At 45.8% G+C, this 21,549-nt stretch overlaps 1 protein-coding gene and 1 pseudogene across 1 annotated transcript; one reads left to right on the top strand and one right to left on the bottom strand.

Annotated features, from left to right (window-relative positions):
* Positions 1-424: 424 nt before the first annotated feature.
* LOC123142506 (receptor-like protein 2) lies at positions 425-3,097 on the top strand (annotated as a pseudogene).
* Positions 3,098-5,059: 1,962 nt separating this feature from the next.
* LOC123143892 (indole-2-monooxygenase) lies at positions 5,060-6,973 on the bottom strand. Its single transcript, XM_044562888.1, has 2 exons — positions 5,980-6,973; positions 5,060-5,756 (listed from the first exon to the last, which is right to left on the bottom strand). Exons 1-2 carry the CDS (start codon positions 6,946-6,948, stop codon positions 5,142-5,144), a joined length of 1,584 nt encoding a protein of 527 aa, XP_044418823.1. The 5' UTR covers positions 6,949-6,973; the 3' UTR covers positions 5,060-5,141.
* Positions 6,974-21,549: the final 14,576 nt, after the last annotated feature.

The raw sequence follows: 21,549 nt of genomic DNA, 5'->3' as shown, positions 1-21,549 counted from the left end.
TCTTGCTCTCCAAGTCTTGTACTCAATATATACTCGCCCTCGAGGCTCAATAATACATCCATCATATTCCGCAACAATCCCTCTCTCTCCCTTCTAACACGGCGGACCATGGGGCCAACTTGACGGTGGCCCAGTGCCCATGCTCCCTCTCTCCTTAAATGGTGTTCTGAAGCTAGGTAGCATGTACTGCAAGCACTGCAAGCCATTCCAGCAGCAAAACAAGGACACACAAAACTAACGACAAAAATGTTTTAGACTACAGTTCGAAAGTCCATGTGTGTTTTTGTTGTTCCTGCCTTCCCGCACCAGAAAGGCTGCCAGAGAGGGGAAACCAGATTGAACATTGTGGAAAAAACAGGGAACAGAGGAAGGCATTTTCTAATTTAGTGTCACTATCTTTTTGCAGCCGGTCAATCATGGCCCCATGAGACAACTATTGTGTACTGAACACAGCTGGGCCAAAGGCAAGGAAGTCAGCAGAGACGATATTCTATCACAGGTCAGAGAGAGAGAACATGGCGGTTTCTTATTAACTGATGATTGAGTTGGACAGTGTCTAGCCTTATATATAGCCATCTCCCCGCTGGGGTAGATACATTTGCGTCAAGAAAAATATCTACTAGATAACAAACCCAATCTTTTTTGTAACTCCCTTTTACTAGTTCAATGAAGCAAAAAGAGAAGATCACGGGGTCAGCTTAATTACTTACTATATGTAGTGTAATCTTCCATTAATGAATAAAGAGTATTCTCATGAAAGATTTGACAAAGTCAACTGGGTCGTGGCTATTGATTTCCATGCTAGTGTCGCTGTCTTTTGTGCAGCCGGCTGCATCCATGACTTGCAGAATTTTCTGAACGGTGTTCTGCACACCCTAGCATAATAAAGCTGCACCTAGATTATAAATAGTACTAGCCCCACATGCATTCTTCAAGCAACGGAAAAACAAGAAGGGGGAGGAAAAAACACCAACCAATGCGTTCCTTTCACCATTCCTCCGGCCGTGCTGCAGCTGTTCCTGCTACTCTCCTTGGTCTCTCCCGCCACCTCATGCACCGAGCAGGAGAAGCCTCGCTGGGACGTTGGGAGATGGCACCCTCGCCGCGTCGTGGCGCCACGAGACAGACTGCTGCGAGTGGGAAGGCATCATTTGCAATGGAGAGATGGGGCCGTCACTGAGATTTCCCTGGCATCTAAAGGACTTGAAGGACGCATCTCGCCATCTCTCGCCGACCTCACAGGCTTGCTGCATGTCAACCTTTCGCACAACTCCTTCTCCAGTGGCCTTCCGCTGGAGCTCATGTCCTCCAGCAGCATCATCTCCCTTGACGTCAGCTTCAACCGGCTAAATGGACGCTACAAGAGCTGCCGTCTTCGATCACCACAGACCGGCCTCTGCAGGTACTCAACGTCTCAAGCAACCAGTTCAGCTTAGAACTTCCATCAGCCACATGGAAGATGATGAAGAATCTAATTGCGTTCAACGCCAGCAATAACGGCTTCACTGGGCACATACCGTCTTCTCTTTGCCTTGGCTCGCCATCTTTGGCTTTGCTTGACCTCTATCACAACCAATTGAGTGGCGACATTCCGAACACACTAGGTAATTGCTCCAAGCTCAAAGTGCTCAAGGCCGGTAACAACAACCTCAGTGGGACTCTCCCTCTTGAAATCTTGCACACTGCCTCGCTGGAGTACCTCTCCTTTCTCAACAATGGTTTGCAAGGAGAACTTGATGGAGCACAAATGGTCAAACTCAGTAATCTAGCTACTCTTGACCTTGGAGGGAATCACATGAGTGGCAACATCCCAGAATCGATAGGTCAGCTCAGGAGGCTGGAGAAGCTTCATTTGGGTAACAGCAACATGTCTGGCCAGCTGCCATCAACTCTGGGCAACTGCACAAATCTCAAAACCATCAATCTGAAGATCAACAACTTCAGTGGAGATCTAAGCAAGGTAAACTTCGCAACCCTGCAGAATCTAAGAAGTATAGGTCTCATGATGAATCATCTCGGTGGCATAGTGCCCGAAAGCATTTACTCATGCAGCATGTTGACTGCACTGCGGCTGTCGGGCAACCATTTCCATGGTGAGATCTCACCAAGAATAGGCAATCTGAAGCATCTGTCCTGCCTATCACTTGGTAGTAACTCCTTTACAAATATCATGAAAGCTTTGCATGCCCTTAAGAGCTGCAGGAACATCAACACCTTGCTTATTGGCAGAAACTTCATGAATGAGGCCATGCCACAAGATGAAACCATTGACGGTTTTCAGAATCTTCAGTTTCTAGTCATGCATCATTGTTCGTTGACTGGAAGGATACCTACTTGGTTATCGAAGTTCACAAGTCTGAAGGTATTATTATTATCTAGTAATCAACTCACCGGACCAATACCAAGCTGGATCAACTCCCTAAACCACCTCTTCGGACTGGACGTATCAAACAACAGTCTTACCGGGAAAATTCCAATGACCCTGATGGAGATGCCAATGCTAAAATCAGACAAGCCTGCCATATATTTCGACCCAAGCCTCCTTGACCTACCAATTTATGTGGACGACGCCAATGCTAAACTTCAGTACCGCATGGGCAGTGCTTGGCCCAAAGGGCTGAATCTCGGTAAGAATAAATTCACAGGTATGATCCCCCAAGAGATTGGTCATCTGGAAGCACTCACTTACGTAAACTTGAGTTTCAACAACTTTTATGGAGAGATCCCACAATCAATCTGCAAGCTCACGAACCTCCAGGGGCTAGATTTGTCTAATAACCATCTCACCGGTGCAATCCCTGTGCCGTTGGAGAATCTTCACTTCCTTTCGCGACTCAACGTTTCTAACAACGACCTAGAAGGATCTATTCCAGCAAAAGGCCAGCTGAGCACGTATCAGGCTTCTAGCTTTGACGGGAACCCAAAGCTGTGCGGCTCTGTGCTTACTAACCATTGCAGTTCAGTTGAAGCAGCTCCCGTCTCCATCATCTCTGCAAAAAAATGCAGCGAAAAGATCATCTTCGCGATTGCATTTGGTGTGTTCTTCGGGGTTGGAGTGCTATATGATCAGTTAGTATTATTCAGATATTTTGGCTAAGCCCACTTCAACTGTAATATGGTCTAGTATGATGTATGCAATGGATAAGGTAATTTGCATATTTTTATAGCTTGCTGAATAATACAGGTACATGATGTTTGCCTTTCTAGCTAGCAAACTTGTTAAGAGCTCTACGAAGATGGCTGCCGGTATAACAAATGGGCCTCTTCGCTGAAAAAGTTTTTATAGCTCTTAACTTTGCTTTTGCCTCTGAGCGAGAACACAAATAAAATAGAGGACTAGGCGAGTTACCTCTGAGTCGCAGATCGACGGATCGTATGAGCTACACCGGCCGCCAGCTTCCGCGGCTTGCTGTTCGATCCCGGCCGCCAAACTCGCCGGGTGACTGAGAGGGGCTGCGAAGATGTTCGCCGGCAGGCTGCGAAGATCCGCTAGCAAGTGGGGAGGGGCTGGGAGTATGTTCGATGGCTTTTAGCGGGACGCGCCACCGGAATCGAGGGAGAAGGTGGCACCGGCGGCGGCGCAGCAGCGCAATGGGAATATTTGCCTTTTTTTAGGTGATGGGAATATTTGCCAGTCGAGAAGGTTGGGTTTAGATTTTCCGGATCGCCCAAATCTGTCCGGAACCAGCCCAGCTTATAACTGGGCTCAGACGTCGCTTATAACTGGGCTTCGAAACCAGCCCAGTTGAGCTTTATTTTCAAGTTAAAAATTAGAGGAAATTCTCATTTTCACCCCATCTTTTAGCATTTCTTACAGTAATTATCTCATTTAGGAGTAACAGATCTTCAGTTGTTACTAATTTAGGGCCTCTTTGGTTTACATGATTTTTTAGGTACTCAAAAGGATAGTAATTTCATAGGAAAATGTTCTTTGAGGCCTTTGGTTTGTAGCAATATAATCTTATTCCTTATTCCTATAGAAGATAGGAGTCAATTCTTTGCATTCAAAGAAAAAAACATTAACCTAGACATAATAATAAAAAAATCTTACCGCATGAACCAAATGTCATTTCTTGTTTCATACGATTTGAGATACATGTCATCACTTATGGTTTTTTTGTTCATTTGATATTCATATCCTATGAACCAAAGAAGGTCTCTGAACACTGGCTAGCCCGTGGATTTGCCTCCCCTCTGCTTGCGTTCCGGCGGCAGGCGGTTGGAGGAGAATTTTGGTGCCTCGACTCCGACTAGTAGTTTAGGTTAGGGTTTTTAGTCCTCGTAGGCGGTGTTCAGGCGGATGACAACGCCTCTTCTTTGAGTTGGTCTTCTGAGCTCCAATCCTCCTCGAGTTTGTCCGTCTAGATGGAACCAACATAGTGCCAATGTAGATTCTTGTCATCTCCTTGGACGCTGAGGTTAGGGTTTCTCATCATCTGTGTGCGATGGCGAGATCTGATGCCAAGCACGTTAGATCAATTCAGGGTTCAAGCGAAGTCGTCTAAGATGTGTTTTAGGGTCTCAACGTCTTAGGGTGAGAACTTAGCTATGATAATGGCGTCGTATTCTAGTGTCGTTGGTGGTAGGTAGTTTGTAAATGGATAGGAGAGAGAACTATGACTATGATTTTTATTTATTAGTTGTTGAAGAATATCAACAACAATAATGAAGAGATAAGGTGAAAGGGGCTTGCCTTGTTTCATATCGTGTTTGCAGGCAATCAAGGGTCGAGTACCGCATTTAGCATGGTCATCGTTTTGCCGGTAGAAAGGATGGTTTCTACCAAAAAATGGTTGGAAACCACGAAGTCTTAGAGTGGATATAAGTGCGGTCCAGGAAACTGATGTTTTTTGAAAGTCAAGCTTAATGACCATGGGTTGCCCCTTCCTACCATGGCAAGACTTGATGAGGTAGGCAGCAAAGATAACATGCTCGGTGCTCCACGATATTTCTACCATCAATAAAACCCGTTTGATCGCCGTGGACTAGAAATGGGGTGAAGGTTGGTAGTTTTTGTGTGGCAGAATGTGAGTACCTGGAGTGTTTCCCACGTACCCTCTTGAAAACTGGGAAAACCATATATACTAGTGCAATATCTAGCTTTACAAGTGCACATAATTCATGACAGATATTATGCATGATTAACATCTCGTTCTCGGGACAAGAAATAACTTCTCCTTCCGACGCATCGTAATGCCAAACACACCAGTCATATCCAGGTCCTCTTGCCGCATTCCGCCAGGGAGCTCCCAATCATAACAATAGACAAGGTTGGCGAGCATGATCTCCACAGACGCCATCCCAAAATTTATCCCGGGACATATCCTTCGCCCAGCTCCAAACGGCAGAAACTGAAAATCCCTCCCTTTGAAGTCGGGGGACACAACGTCCACAAACCTCTCCGGCATGAACTCGTCGGCAGCCTCCCACGATCCAGGGTCTCTACCAAGAGCCCAAGCGTTTACGATCACACGGGCTTCTGCGGGGACTTTATAACCGTCGATGTCGCATTCGGCCATGGAGAGGTGCGGGAGGAGGAGCGGCGCTGGTGGGTGTAGCCGGAGCGTCTCCTTCACGACGGCCTTTAGGTAGGCCATGTTGCCCAAGTCGTCCTCGGTCACTATTTGTTGGCCCTTGGGTGTCTTTTCCCTCACCTCAGCTTGAAGTTTGGCCATGAGGTTCGGCTTTCGCATGAGCTCAGCCATGGCACACTCGAGAACTATGTATGATGTATCTGTGCCTGCCACAAACATATCCTGTGTATGGGTTCAATCTGAAGTGTCAGACACTTAAAATATGACCATATTTAATTACCATAATAAGCTACTTCCTACTTTTCATTATTGTAAAATATTTTGAATATTTTAATATAAACTACATACACGGATTAAAATAAGTGACATCCGATTCGAAGAAAGGTCAGAACATTTTGTAATAGTGAACGGAGGAGTAGCTACGTATGTATGAGACGAGATTTACCATCAATATGGCCTTGATATGCTGTCTGGTGAGACTGTACTCCTCCTGAAGACTAAGGAGCACATCGACGAAGTCTGCCTCTTCATCTTCTTGCTGATCGTGCTCGTGGTGTTGCTCCTGTGGCGATGCTTTGCTGACATGGTCGTCGATGATCTTATCGAGCAGCTCGTCCCATTTCCTCTTCAACCGACTGGTCTTGGCGAAAACCACTCGCGTGAGCACGCCCACCTTGGCCAGGCCCGGGAAGTAGTCCAGCAGGCTGAACCCGCCAAACGCGGCCACGTTCCCGTCGATCGCCTCCCTGAACAGCTCGTTCCGGCCTTCCTCCCGGAAGAACTTCCCGGACACGGCACGGCACGCTATGTCGTTGGTGAAGGCGCCGAGCAGCTTCGTCATGTCCACGAGGGCGCCGGCGGCCGCCGCGCCCTGGATCTTGGCCATCACCAGGCGCGCCTCCTCCTCGCGGCCGCGGCGGAGCGAGTGCAGCTTCCTGGCGCTGAGCAGGTGCGTGGTGACCAGCCTCCTGGCCTGCCGCCAGAACTCGCCGTAGGGGGCGAAGGCGACGTCGGCGCCGCCGTCCAGGAGGGCGTCGACGAGCGCGTTCGGCGGCCGCGAGGCGAAGATGTGGTCGTGCGTGCGCAGGACCGCCTCGGCGGCGCGCGGGGAGGAGACGACGAGGGCGCGCGTCTGCCCGAGGCGGAGGAGCATGAGGCCGCCGTCGCCGTGCTTGGCGGCGAGGGCGGCGAGGGAGACGTGCGGGTCGGGGCCGACCAGGTGCAGGTGGCCGATGAGAGGGAGCTTGTTCGGAGGCGAAGGGAGGGGACGGCCCCCATGGTTGTCCGCTGCGGCTCGCTCGCCGGCCGATCGCCTGTTTGTTGCCCGGAGGAGGAGGAGCACAGGGATGAGCAAGAGATAGAGCAATAGTGCTTGGGGAGATAAGAGCAGTGGTAGCACTGTTTGAGCCGCCATGGCCTGCTAGTAGCACCCTCCCTTGGTGTCGTATTTGTAGCTGGTCGAGAAGAGTTATCTTCTGACCACGGCTGGATGCGTAGCGCATGGCTCGATTTGCTACGTGACAATGAAGTTTGGACCTTGGAATTTGGTGCGTTTCCTTCTCCATTTCTGTTCATCGTTTAGTGGTGGTGGACTTGAATTTCTCCATCGATGGACGTGCGCGGCCCAACCATGATCACATATGTACATATCTTATCCACCTGCCAATGGCCAAAAATCGACTTATCCAAAATATTTTTTCATGGGAGTTACATATGGCTTATCTTCAACCTAAGACAATACTCCGCTGCAGCGGTTATTTACTAACTAGCAAAAAGGCCCGTGCGTTGGAACGGGAGAATTTTTTTTATAATCTCCAATGATCATGACCATATCTTGCTGCATCACGAAGATACACTATCACTCAATTTTCTTGAAATCATTAACATTTTTTAATCTCATGCACATATTTGAAATCGTGAATATTTTTCAAATATGTGAACACACATTTAAAATATTTCAAAAAAAATTCTAAAATCAAGAACATTTTTTGAATTCATGAACAATTTATATTATCTGCAAACATTTTTTTAAAATTGTTGGATTTTTTAAAACATTTTTTTTGAATCTGTCAACATTTCTACAATCGACGACCATTACTCTAAAAATTGGTGGAACAATTTCTGCAATTCACAAACCACTTTTTGATTTAACGAACATTTTCTATTTAATGAATATTTCTTGAAATGCATGATAATTTTTTGAATCAGCGAACATTTTATGAATGAATAGACTATTTTGTAACTCACGAATAGTTTTTGAATTTTCAGGATATTTTTACATGCATGAACAATTTTTGAATTTGCAAAAAAAATCGATTTCATTAACATTTTTTAATACACGAACTTCTCAAAAATTCATGAACATTTTTTATTTCCCGACCATTTTAAAAAAATCGAACATGTTATGAATAAGCAATGTTTTTTACAAAATCGCAAGCATTCTTTGAATTCATAATTTTTTAATGATTTATTAAACATTATAATTCAAAATTTTGATTTTTTTATATTTCAGAAACTTTTGAAAACCTCAAAGTACTTAAAGTAGCAAATCATGAACATTTTATGCTTTTTGCAAACATTTTTTAAAACTACAAACAGTTTTTAAACAATTTCCATCAATCGGTAAACTTGTTTTGTAAATTGTTGGAAGCTTTTTCAAAATTTACAAACCTTTTTTTGATTTAATGAACATTTTTTTGATTTAACAAATATTTTTGAAATGCATGATAATTTTTTGAATCAGCGAAATTTTATGAATAAATAGATTATTTTGTAACTCACGAATATTTTTTTAATTCTGAGGGTATTTTTACATTCATGAAAAACTTTTGAATTGGTAAAAAATTCAATTTCATTAGCATTTTTTAATACACAAGCTTTCAGAAAAATCATGAATATTTTTTATTTCCCGAACATTTTTCTCATAACATCGTCGAATAAGCAATATTTTTTTACAAAATCACGAGGATTCTTTGAATTCACAAACAATTTATGATTTACTAAACATTTTATTTCAAAATTCTAATATTTTTCTAAATTTTCTGAACCGTTTGAAAATCCCAAATTATTTAAAGTAGAAAAATTGAAAATGTAAAAGCAAAATAAAAAATAGAAAATGAAATTTAAAGAATGGGCCGCACACACATGGGCTGGCCCAAATGGGCGCGTTGCGTCTTCTCCTAGCGCGCGGAGCGGAGTATAGGAGGTCCTTGTTGCATGAGCTAGCCCAGCCAGGGAATTTCCCTTTGTGAAACGTTTTTCTATCACTTATTATAGATGGTATTGATCGGTAAAATTTCGCAAGTTTTGGGGCAATCTCGATGACGTATCGCCAGAAACAATAGTTCATTTATAATTAGGTACTAGCAAAAAGGCCCGTGCGTTGCAACGGAAAAAAGTCATAATCTTCAATGGCGACGACCACATTTTGTTCACATCTCATTGCATGATTTTAAAAATTTGTGAGCGAATACAAGAAAATGTTTCTTTTTTAAAATTTATTCACAAATTAAAGCAATGCTCACATTATTTTTAAATATCGTGGTTGTCAAAAAACTTGGTAATTCAAAGAATTATTCTGAGTTTTGAGAAACATTTTTTTTAAACATACTATAATATTCCAATCCAACCTGGCAGTTAATTCTTCTAAATTCACGCGGGTATATAGTCACAAAGACTCAAAAGTATTACAGTTTATCTACATACCTCCGATCATTTGTAAACATTTCAACAAATTTGGGAATATTTTTTAAAATTTTGAACACTTTTTAATATTTACAAAGAATTCTTAAAAATTGCGAACGGGTTTTAAGCATTTCCTTTTGAATCGGCAAACAATTCTAGAATAGATGGACATTATTTTTTAAATTGGTGGATTTTTTTTAAATTCACGAATATTTTTAAAATGCATGAACATTTTCTGAATGGGCAAGAAAATTATGAATCAATAAACCCTTTTGTATTTCAAGAAATGTTTTTTTAAATTTTAGGACATTTTTTAAAATGGATGAACGTTTTTTTAATTAGCAAACATTTTGTTCAATTTTGTTAATAATTTTTAATACACGGCCTTTTTTAAAAACCATGTATTTTTTACGAACATTTGTTTTTTCAAAATTGCTATTTTTTGAATATGCGAACATTTTTTGAAAAATCCAAAGCATTTTTTGAATTTACAAACATTTTATGTTTTCTTAAACATGCTATTTCAAAATTTTCATTTTTTAAGATTTCAAAAGTTTTTGAAGTTACAAATTATTTAAAGTAAAAAATAGAAGAAAATTCTAAAAAGAAAAAATGAAACTAAGAAAATAGGCACCCGCACATGGGCCGACCCAAACGCGCGCGTTATGTCTTCTCCAGCGTGCAGAGCGCAGTATAGTAGGTCCCTATAGTTGGGCCGGCCCAGGTGGGTGATTCCCTAGAAAACGTTTTTTGTCACTTATAACTGGCATTGGTGGATAATATTTTACAACATTAAGGCCAATTTAATGACGTACCGCGAGAAACAATAGATCCTTTATTATTATTAAGTATCGATAGATATAGATATAGGTATACTCCAAGGACCAAACGAACATTCGATATTTTGTCTATAATCAAACTAGAAGTGATATAAGAAATGAAAAAAGTATTTAATGAATATTAGATTTTTTTGTCTACGGCCACACGCTTAATTCCTGTTTGATCTAGATCATGCGACGCTCGCTTTCTTCCTTATCTCTTTCCCATCGCTTCGTTCTACTATCTTTTCTTCCTCTTCCCTCACTCAGATCCCTGGAACAGTTCCCCTACTCTTTTCATTCCCGCATGTGGAATCGAAGCCTTGCTCCTCCCTCGCGCTCATCCCCTCTGTAAATCTCTTCTCTTCATCATTTCGCCACAGGATCCCATGATGCACCGGCAGAGTGTCGTGTTCTCGTCCGAGGAGATGGGTGAGAGGTGGACTTGATCTACGGACGATAGAGATCATGATGTACTTCCTCCATCCGAATTTATTGGACCCGGAGACCATTTCTCTTGGACCAAGGCATATAGTAATTTGCTCACATTAATCCTTCAATCTCACTTCAAATACACTCTCTCACATGCAGCCAATCGAAAAGCATGCATGCACCGTATTTATTCTTCAACCATGAAACTAGCAACAATGTCTCTCACTACAGGAATCAGCTACTTTGCCGTCTGCCACGGCAGACGGCAAAGGCAAGGATGGCGGACGGCAAAGGCCTTTGCCATCTGCCGTGGACGGCAAAAGGCTCCGGCAAAGTAGGCTACGGTAAAGAGCTTCTTTGCCGTCTGCTTTCTGAAGCGGACGACAAAGGGGCCTTTGCCATCAGCGGCTAACGACAAAGAAAGCCGACGGCAATAAATGTGTTGTTAGTCCGTTAGGCGGCTAACGACAGCCTTTGCCGTCTGCCACAGACTCTTTCTTTGCCGTCAGCCAGAAACATTACAGATGTCAAAGAATTTTTTTATTTAAAAAAACGAACAAATAGTCCAAGTGCAGAGGCGACGAGGAACGAACTGAGGACGAACACCACAGTATCCACCAACACTGCTGTTTCAAGAATCAACAACGAACGAACGGATTTCACAGGACAAAACTATCCATCATATAGCTTGCTGATCCAAAACAAAACTACTCTGTTTAACAAGACGAACAGATTACACACGAACGGATTACACTGCGTTACAGTACAGGTGTTTGATCTGGACGAACGCGCCTCCCTGCAACCATCCCCTGTGCCATGCTCGCTGGAGCAGCAACAACCAGCAGCCGCGCCCCTCTGCCTTCTCCTTCCTTTCTCCATGGACAGGAGCACACCGACACCACCATGGACACCCGAGGAGCTCAAGCCGTCCGACGCCGCACCGGAGCTCGCCACCCTCGTCCGAGCGCTAGATCCATTGGACCGCACCAACTCCGTCAGCGCCAAGCCCCATCGCCGGCAGAGAAGAGCAGCGGAGGTGGAGGCCCGCGGCATGCAGAGGCGGGCTGCAAAGGAGAGCAGCGAAGGTGAAGGCCCGTGGCTCGGCTGCTGGTGCTCGGAGGCGCGCTGAGAGAGGGAGGCAGAGAGCAGCGTAGGTAGAGGCGGGCGAGGCCGGGCGGCTTGCGGAGGAGGCCGGCGGTGAGCGGGGCGGGCGAAGCCGGGCGGCGCGCGGAGGCGGGCTCCGGTGGCGTGGCAGAGGCGGACGACGCGCGATGGGGGACGAGGCACGGAGGCCGGCAGGGGCGACGGGGGATGAGGCAGGGGCCGGCGAGGTGTTGGCCGGGGCCGGGGGTCGAGGTGGTGGCGGGCGCCGGCCGGCCGGCCTCCTCTATTTGGATCGAGAGGGAGAGAAATGAGGGAGAGAGAGAGACGTGCGGTGGGGGTGGGGATAAGGGAGAGAGAAGACAGGGCATGGGGCTGGGCGCGTGGGTGCTGCCCTGGGGGCGCGTGCGTCGTGGGTGGCTGGGGTGTGTGTCCGACGGAGGGTGGAGATATGCGTCTGAGATCTTGCCAAGTCATCGATCTGCGTGATCGATCTGTGTGCTGTGTTTCCTCTTTGCCGTCTGCCAAAAAAACACAGACGACAAAGAGCTCACTTTGCCGTCTGCCAAAAATAATGTTATCTCTTTGCCGTCCGCCCCCCTTTGTCATCCACTTTTTTGCTCTTTGCCGTCTGCTAGTAGATGGCAAAGAGGGGGCCGTTAGGTTTTTTCTAAGCAGCTCGTTAGTGGGGCCCATCTCTCTCTTTGCCGTCCGCCATCTGACAGCAAATATTCTTTGCCGTCAGCTAGCGGACAGCAAAGAACTGGCTGATGGCAAAGACCTTCTTTGCCATCAGCCAGTTCTTTGCCGTCCGTTTTATGTAAGCGGATGGCAAAGACCTTCTTTGCCGTCAGCCAGCAGACGACAAAGAATTGGCAGACGACAAATAAGCTAATTCCAGTAGTGTCTCACTACTGTCATGAAATGGCTGCATGCATGTTGTTTTATATAAAGCAAGGCCTTATGAAAACAGATATGCTTGTGTTGTTCTTAGAGCATCTACAGTCGGACGCCTCAAACGTTCAGGTGGGCCGCCCGGTCACTAACCGGTCACGATTTTTTGACTTAGACGGATGCCTCAAACGGGCCTCAAACGCCCGGGCTAACCGGTACCCCTCATATCTAGCCCAAATATGGGGGGCGCCCGCCATGTCGGACCCGGCTCATACTGGCCCACCCGACCCCACATATATTCGCCCCCATCCGCTTGCCGGAGCAAACCCCACTTCACTCCACTCTCCTCCGTCAACCGATCTCACCTTTGGCAGTTTTCAACCTTCTCCGGCATGGCAGGCAGCGGATCGGACTCTGACCACTCCGAATCCGTCGACTGGGGTGTCATCCAGCGTTGGTTGGAGGAGGCAATGGCAGTCCACATTGCACTCCGCCACTCCCGGGAGGACAGTGCCTGGCCGATGGATGGATATGTCGGCCGCGACTGCATAGCGTCGGCTCACCGGGCGCTCGGGTCCTCTGGTGCTGGATCCTCGCGATCCCGACAGTCAAAACACCTCTCCTTTCCCATCACTGGTTGGGCAGACTATGAGTCCCACTGGGAATGGGCGGCTCGCCGTGGGAAGGTGATAGAGACGAGGGTGTCCCGATCTTTCGATGAGATAATAACTATCGATGTGGTGGAGATGACTTTGAGGATCCGACTACAAACATGCACGACATTGCGCCTCAGCAATCGCTAAACCAACTCCGAGAGGTTATTGACCACGCCGGAGCACGATCAACCAGACCACGAAGGTCTATTCCTGCAAGCAATTGAAGAACAAGCAAGAATATGATAAAGCAATCTGAATATTGCGAATATATATATGAATTATTGATAATGGTGGGGATCCGTAAGCGGTCTTGGCCTAGTCATTGGACACAAACGAAGTACACGAAGTTGCAATGGCTAATTTTTAACTAAACAAATCCCAAGGAAAAAGCTACTAGATGGACCTACTTATATAGGAGCAAGGGGTGGCGGCCAAGGAGGTGGGAGGACGTCCCAAGGCAGCCTAAAACTATCCCTAGGCCGTACAAGGCTCATGGGCCCAAGTGGAGGTGATGCAACACCTTTGGACTTGTAGTTTGACTCGGATTCTGCTGCAGCGTCAGATTGTTTCGTCGATAACTCAACGCTCCGGACGAATAAGGTGAATCCAATTGGGTTGGAAAGCGCACAAAATCTACTTTTCAACAAAAAAAGAATCACCCAATTCGGAGTCCGTATGAAAGAGTTATTGGCGTTTTGAGTCAGGTGTGTCTGTGTAGTCCGAATCTGAATCCAGAACGTGAGAGACTTGGACTCTATCTTCTCTTGGCCCAAAAGTGACGTGAGAAGACTTTTTGAACAACACCTAAACTTCTCTTTTGCCCTTATCTTCATATGTGAATTGTACAAACGTCCCATACACCTGTAATTAAACATGACACAAAAGTTTATGAAGTATCTTTGTCCTGGATGACATAAATAAATTATTGCATAGTTTGCATTAGAAATCACCTCACAAATATACATGTATGCAATATTTTTGGTCGTATCCAAGGTAGTCATGTCCTCATCATCCTCCCCTTCTTGAAAACAAAGCTGTCCTCGACGTTGCTTAATCTGAAATGTGGCTAACAAAAGAGACAAGGTGTACATGTTGTATATGTATATGTCATCCATTTTTACTTCCCTTGGTTTTTGCACATATGACACATGTATACATGAGTAAATTTCATAGTTCATAAAAACTTAAGCCAAAATATTATCACAAGAAGTAGAAGTCATGGAAATATTGCAACTCAGTTTGCATATATAAGTGAAGCTTTTATTCATTTCAAAAGGTTAACAATGTTCATCATTAAACCATCCCAACATTGATGAATAAACCTTACTTGCACCAAATTTACATGCTACAACATTCTTAAATAACCAAACATGCAATAAGTCATTGGTCACAAAATCATCACCAAGAGTAGAGGTCATATCAAAATGATTAAACATTGGGTTTTTTGCATCAACAGTTAATTCAATGGGTGCACTCAAAATTGTCGGTATTTCAGTTGTTTGATCACATGACGCATTCATGACAGTAACACGATTCTATAAAATAGGTGGTGTGCTCAAATCAACAGGTGACTCAACACATGATGTATTCAAGTTAACTAGGCATGCATCATCCTTATGTGAAAGTGGAAAATATGTACCTTTGTCATTACCTCTTATGATCAACTCAGATGATGTAGGTACTCTCGGTGGTGATGTGTCACATGGTGCAGATGATGTAGTCCTCGCAACAATGGATGTGGTTGTCATATTACGCCTAGTAGTTGAAGAAACATCTGTATCAACAGTTGGAATGTGCACCGTGCGCTTGTTCTCCTTGTGGGCAACACGTCGTTTTATTTCCTGTTCAGCTTTGCAAGCAAGACGAAACAAATGGTCCATAGGATAACACTCTTCATGAAGTAGTATCTCTTGAATAACATGATTTAATCCCCCCCAAAATCTATCCATAAAATCTTCTCCACTTTCTTCTAAAAATGAGTGCAACAATGTAGTTTGTAAATCATCATAGTATTTTGTTACCGTGTCAGTGCTTTGTTTTAAAAGTTGTAATTTTTTAATCATGCCACGAGTATAATAAACATCAACGAATCTATATCTCATGACAAGTTTTAAATCATCCCAATTAGTAGGTATAAGATCAAGGTTTAACCGACAATATTCACTCCACCAAACTAAAGCAAAACTACTGAAAGTACTAACCGGAGCTTGAAATTTTTCATGCTCATCAAAATTATGGGAGCAACTATAGCATTTATTTGGTACTCCCGTTCAATATATAAATCAGGCCTAAAACGACCAGTAAATGGTGGCATGGAAACATTAACCTGATTATGTGCATTCTGCTGTTGTTGCTCCTCTTGTGAAGGTTGTTGTATTTTCTTAGGTGATGGTAAATGAAGCCCAAGAAGTAACAACTCCAGAACCTACCATGATTAGTAGAAAACAAGAAACAAAATCCGAGAATAATGTTCCTATGAACTACTAGGATGTGGTGGTAAAACGCTCACAGTATAGCAAATATCAATATCTTACAAGTTCTTACCATGCAACAGGTGGTGACATGCAACCAGCGGTGTCAAATAACTCCAAAGATTAAGTAAAGCGATTGCCAGGGAAACGTACGTATACCCAGTGTAGAAATATGTGGAGCTTGGAAGACTTAAATATTTGGTAGCAAAAGATTAACAATAGTCAATTCAGAGATGCAATGTTGAATAAACGCTCAACGGCGGTACTGTGTTGGTCCTAGGCTAGACCAGACTAGAGACGCGAGCCTAGAACACTAATGAGGTCACGGCGTAGCACAACTAGCATCAATAAAGGATCTGAAGTAGCTCTGGACAGCAAGATATAAGTGAAGATCACAATAGCAGTAAAGATAATGATGTGAAACAACAGCCAAGCAGGATATATCAACAACTTTCTCCCCAACTTATCTCTTAAAAAAATTGTGCCAATTTTCTAATAATTTTTCTCAAGAATGGCACTGACTCAAGCTTTCAAACGCAAAAAGAATGACCCAATTCCGAGTTGATACGAGGAGTAAAAAAATTCTAAAACTGGCTTGAAAAACTGGAATAAGCTGTGTCGCGAACTTTGGAGGGCAAAAAGGCCTATTTAGAAGCCGATTTTGAGGTGTCAAACATTGAAACAGCTACTTTAACTATTTAGATCCGGCTCATCGCTAGCTTTCATTTGAGTACTCGCAGAGCCAAAACGGACTTCGTATGAGAAAGTTGTGCACAAAACAGATTCCAATCCGAATTCAACTACGAGATTGAGTCTAGAAAGATCCTAATTTTTTTCTTCTCTTTTTTTCCTCACACTTTTTTCTTTCTCTTTCTCTTTTTTTTCTATGACTTTTTTTTTACTTTTTTCTCTTTTTTTCTCTGTCTTTTTTTTCTCTCTCCCTCTTTCCAAAAGAAACTAGATAAGATGCATATTGGATCAAGCGAAGATGTGAACGATCTCAACTATGATTATGACAATGAACGGTGGGTAGCACGTGGTGGAAATTGATGGATGGGTGATGGACAGCGGAAGGGATAATGATACAACGGCGATGTGACTAATGTGAACAGAACTCAAAACTCTAAACGAACTAGACACTAAGACCAGCAACTCGACATGACGATGCAACCGATAATTCAATAATGCAAACAATGAAAAGAAAATTGCAAAGGCTCAGACTGGCTAGGACAAATGATAAATAGATCTAACTTTTTTTGTGGCTTTTCTTGGACAATAAGTAAGAAAATAAATCTAATCTAGGGATAACGGGAAATTCTCACCGAGCAACCAGAAAACTGATACCACTTGATAGAGGTGAGGGTGTCCCGATCTTTCGATGAGATGATAACTATCGATGTGGTGGAGATGACTTTGACGATCCGACTACAAATGTGCACGACATTGCGCCTTAGCAATCGCTAAACCAACTCCGAGAGGTTATTGACCACGCCGGAGCACGATCAACCTGACCACGAAGGTCTATTCCTGCAAGCAATCGAAGAACAAGCAAGAATATGATAAAACAATCTGAATATTGCGAATATATATGAAGTATTGATAATGGTGGGGATCCGTAAGCGGTCTTGGCCTGGTCGTTGGACACAAACGAAGTACACGAAGTTGCAATGGCTAACTTTTAACTAAACAAATCCCAAGGAAAAAGCTACTAGATGGATGTACTTATATAAGAGCAAGGGGTGGCGGCCAAGGAGGTGGGAGGACATCACAAGGCAGCCTAAAACTAACCCTAGGTCGTACAAGGCTCATGGGCCCAAGTGGAGGTGATGACACACCTTTGGACTTGTAGTTTGACTCGGATTCTGCTGCAGCGTCAGATTGTTTCGTCGATAACTCAACGCTCCGGACGAATTTTAAGGTGAATCCAATTGGGTTGGAAAGCGCACGAAATCTACTTTCCAACAAAAAAAGAATCACCTAATTCGAAGTCCGTATGAAAGAGTTATTGGCGTTTTGAGTCAGGTATGTCTGTGTAGTCCGAATCTGAATTCAGAACGTGAGAGACTTGGACTCTATCTTCTCTTGGCCCAAAGTGACGTGAGAAGACTTTTTGAACAGCACCTAAACTTCTCTTTTGCCCTTATCTTCATATGTGAATTGTACAAACGTCCCATACACGTGCAATTAAACATGACACAAAAGTTTGTGAAGTATCTTTGTCCTGGATGACATAAATAAATTATTACATAGTTTGCATTAGAAATCACCTCGCAAATATACATGTATGCAATATTTTTGGTCGTATCAAAGGTAGTCATGTCCTCATCAGAAGGAGAGGATAAGGGCTGCCGAGGTCCGTATCGCGGTGGAAATGGCGGTGGCGCGGGCGTCCGCAGAGGAGGAAGCCATCCGCGTCCGCATTGTGAAGAAACAGCAACGGAGGAACACGTGCGCCCTCACCCGAGAGCATAATCGGGCGGTTCGTGCCATGGCCGGACTACCACCGAAGGAGGAGAAGGCGGAGAGTGACAACGAGGACAACTCCCGCGACAAGTAGATCCGTCTCGATCCGTACTATGTCTTCAACCGGTACTTCCGCGAGAAGGACGGCAAGGGCGTCAGGAAGGGCAAGGGCAGCCGTGGATGAACTCCACCATAGCCAAACATATGCCAATTTTTGGTAGTCCGATGGCATGTTTAGTTAGTAGTGATGGAGTAGCCGGATGATGTGTTTGTATGGATTTGAGATTTGATAATTGAGGTGTCCGGATGTAGATTACATTATTTAAGGGGTGTCCGGTCAGTGCCTGCAGACGCGCCCGGGGCGTTTGAGGAGTCAGATTTGCCAAGTCCGGCTATAGAAGCTCTTAGGCCTAATAAACATAGATGGAGGGAGAAGTGACTGGTAGAGACTAGAGAGATTTGACTCTCGAAGCTTCACGGGGTCGGTGCGCCACGATGAACTCGCAAAAGTGTGGCCGGATCGAAGGGCAGACATTACTATAGAGTCGATCAGCATTCACCGGTCATCATTGACATGTCTCGCACCATTAGTGGTTTCCCATGCCTACCTCATAATTGACTAAATGACAGGTCCGTGAGGAGAGGTCGTCGCTGACGGGCTAGCTAATCCAGTGAGTGAAGTATATCAAGAGGACACCCAAAGAAAGTTCAGCATAACTGACAAGCCACAGTGAAGGGACGGTCACTAACCAGCATTGGCAGCTTGAAGTTGCACTGCAACACACAAGATGACACAGACACAATACACAACCACATGTAAAACATGCATTTTGATATGTCATCACATGCACATGGACATGCATTTCATACAAATATGAATTGCACATACACTTTAATGTTATCAAAAAAGGCTCGCACCCCGCTTTATAGATAAAACAGCGACCAAAGATACAAGAGTGACAAGAACAACTACAAGACCCTACTACTCCAAGCAATCTACAGGTAGGAAGAAAGGGCACCACTTGAAAAGCCTCTGAGGCCCTCCACTGTGATCAAGTCACCACGAAGAGAAGTAGTGCATGACGAATCGGGTGCTCCAAGGCGTCGCCTTCAAGAAGGATATGACACCGGAGTGTTGCCACCGCCCGATCCAGGGATCAGGGTTTTGCCTGGAGCAACAAGGAGGATTAAGAGGAACCGCAATGACGCCTTCAAGAAGGAGATGACACCCATAGGCGCCACCGCAGTCGACGTGGCAGGGTCAGAAAGAGTTTTCACCCTGGCATGCCCTCTTCATCCCCAAGATGGAGTACACCAAGCCACCGCATCACCGCCACGGGCCGTCGTACACTGACCACCACGCCACATGCCCGATGGCAAACAGTCAACACCCGAGTCGTGAGGTCCGCCCACAAGCACGCGGCTCCCATCACCATGCCCCCTACCCCGGCATCCAAAAACCCAACACCAGCCCACCCTAGACTTGCAGCTACGACGACCAAAGAGACGAGTGGAAAGGCACCTCCTTGCCCACCCATAGAAGGCCCCCAGCACCGAGACCCACCTGTGTGGGCCAAATCTGGCTTCCACCGGCCCGCTCGTGCAAGGTACGAGCTCCCCGGTGGCACATCACCACCAGACGGGAGACAAGGATGACTCTACGGCCCTCCTAGCGACGAAATCGTCCCTTGATGATAGAGGCCAACCGTCACCGCAGCTAGACCCACCAAGCTGCCGTGGATCTGCCACACCATCGGAAGGCCACCGCACTCAGGAGGACAGACCACCCCGGGCCGCCGCCGCCCATAGCCGGAGTAGTAACCACATCGGGTCGCTGCCCCACCCTAGGCTGCCGCCGCCCACAACCGGAGCAGTAACCACATCGGGTCGTTGCCCCACCCTAGGCTGCCGCCGCCCACAGCCGGAGCAGTAACCACATCGGGTCGCTGCCCCACCCTAGGCCGTCGCCGCCCACAACCGGAGCAGTAACCACATCGGGTCGCTGCCCCACCCTGGGCCGTCGCCGCCCACAGCCGAAGCAGTAACCACATCGGGTCGTTGCCCCACCCCGCCGCCCGCCATGATCTAGCCGTCAGATCCGACCGAGCAAGCAACCACCTGATGTCATCAGCCCCCACAGATGTCATGCCGCCTGCGCACGCCCGTGTCGCCGCATCATCTCCCTGAGAACGCCGTCGCCTCGTACGTCCGTTGTCGCGCCGCTGCGCCCCGTGTGAGCACAACACCTCTGTGCGCTCGGGCAGCCCCGCGCCAGCCGCTAAAGGACAAAAGGAGGGGAAACAAGGCCTCACGGCCAACGCCAGCCGGGCTTTACCTGTCGGCGACGTGGGAGGCAGGAGGGAGACGGGGTGCTATTGCCCGGCGGCTAGGGTTTCCCGGGGGAGGAAAGAGTTCATTATGCGACATTACACTTTTATGTTCACATAACACATATACACATCTAATACATTTGTTGCACCTACACTTCGATGTCCACATAACACATCCACATCTCATGCATCAAAGTCTAAACATGTCCTCTTGCCATGTGGTTGTCCTCAGCAATATATATTACAACATTAACCGTTCGGCACATAGTCTTCCCTTCAGAGCCAAGTTATCAACACACCTCCTCGTTGCTCTTCATCTCAGCGTAACATGATCTATTCGGCTTGGTCATCAAACCTGAAACATACAACGTTCTACCTCGCGCCCCCTCCTTTGGATCAACCGTGCGCATGACAGGAGCGAAGGCACGGTGGCGGCAAGTGGTCGCGAGGGTGTTTGGGATGACGCTTGCGTTTTCAGGGGGGAGGGGGCGGCTACATCCAGATAACGCGGTGGCCCGGGTAGCAGCACGGGCGTCGGTGAGGCTAGCCTCACCTTAGCGACGAATCGGCGAAGGGAGGGAGAATAGGGAGACGGGACGAGAGGGAGAGGAGTGTCGGTGGGCAGCCGAAGACGATGGAGACTACTCGACGAGGGGGTCGGCGGCGACAGGTTAGGGGAGCACAAGGAGGTGTAATTGGAATTTAAATGGCTGCATAAATAACATCACTGACCAGTCAATAAGGGCTAAACTTAGCGACGGTCAGTGATGACATCAATGTATTTTGGTAATTTGGGAGTGATGCTAACAAGACATCGCATTTCGCTATCAGTCACGGATCATCTGCTTACACACCATCGTGCTTCGCCGCGTCGTCTCGGATGATAGAAACCTAAACCACCAGTACCTCAGGATTAAATTCTCACTAATGCATGGCTGCCACCTTAGGATTTAGTCCATTGTTTGGTTCGAAAAGGATAGCCAGCCCTGTCAAGAAGAGAAAGGAAAACAGACTCAGGTCCAGCAAACAGTTCCAAGGCGAGGCGCCCAAAAAAAGGCAGTTCCAAGGCTAACAACGGAACTAGATAGTCAAGATGAAGTAATGATGGAAAAGGAAAAAGTAATTTAGCAGTTCCCAACTGGTCATGGTCCATGGCTGCATGCTTG

Source organism: Triticum aestivum, chromosome 6D, assembly GCF_018294505.1.
Source record: "Triticum aestivum cultivar Chinese Spring chromosome 6D, IWGSC CS RefSeq v2.1, whole genome shotgun sequence".
NCBI classification, from domain to species: Eukaryota; Viridiplantae; Streptophyta; class Magnoliopsida; order Poales; family Poaceae; genus Triticum; species Triticum aestivum.
The sequence above is the reverse complement of the archived record's forward strand: the minus strand, read 5'-3'. Positions and strand labels throughout refer to the sequence as shown.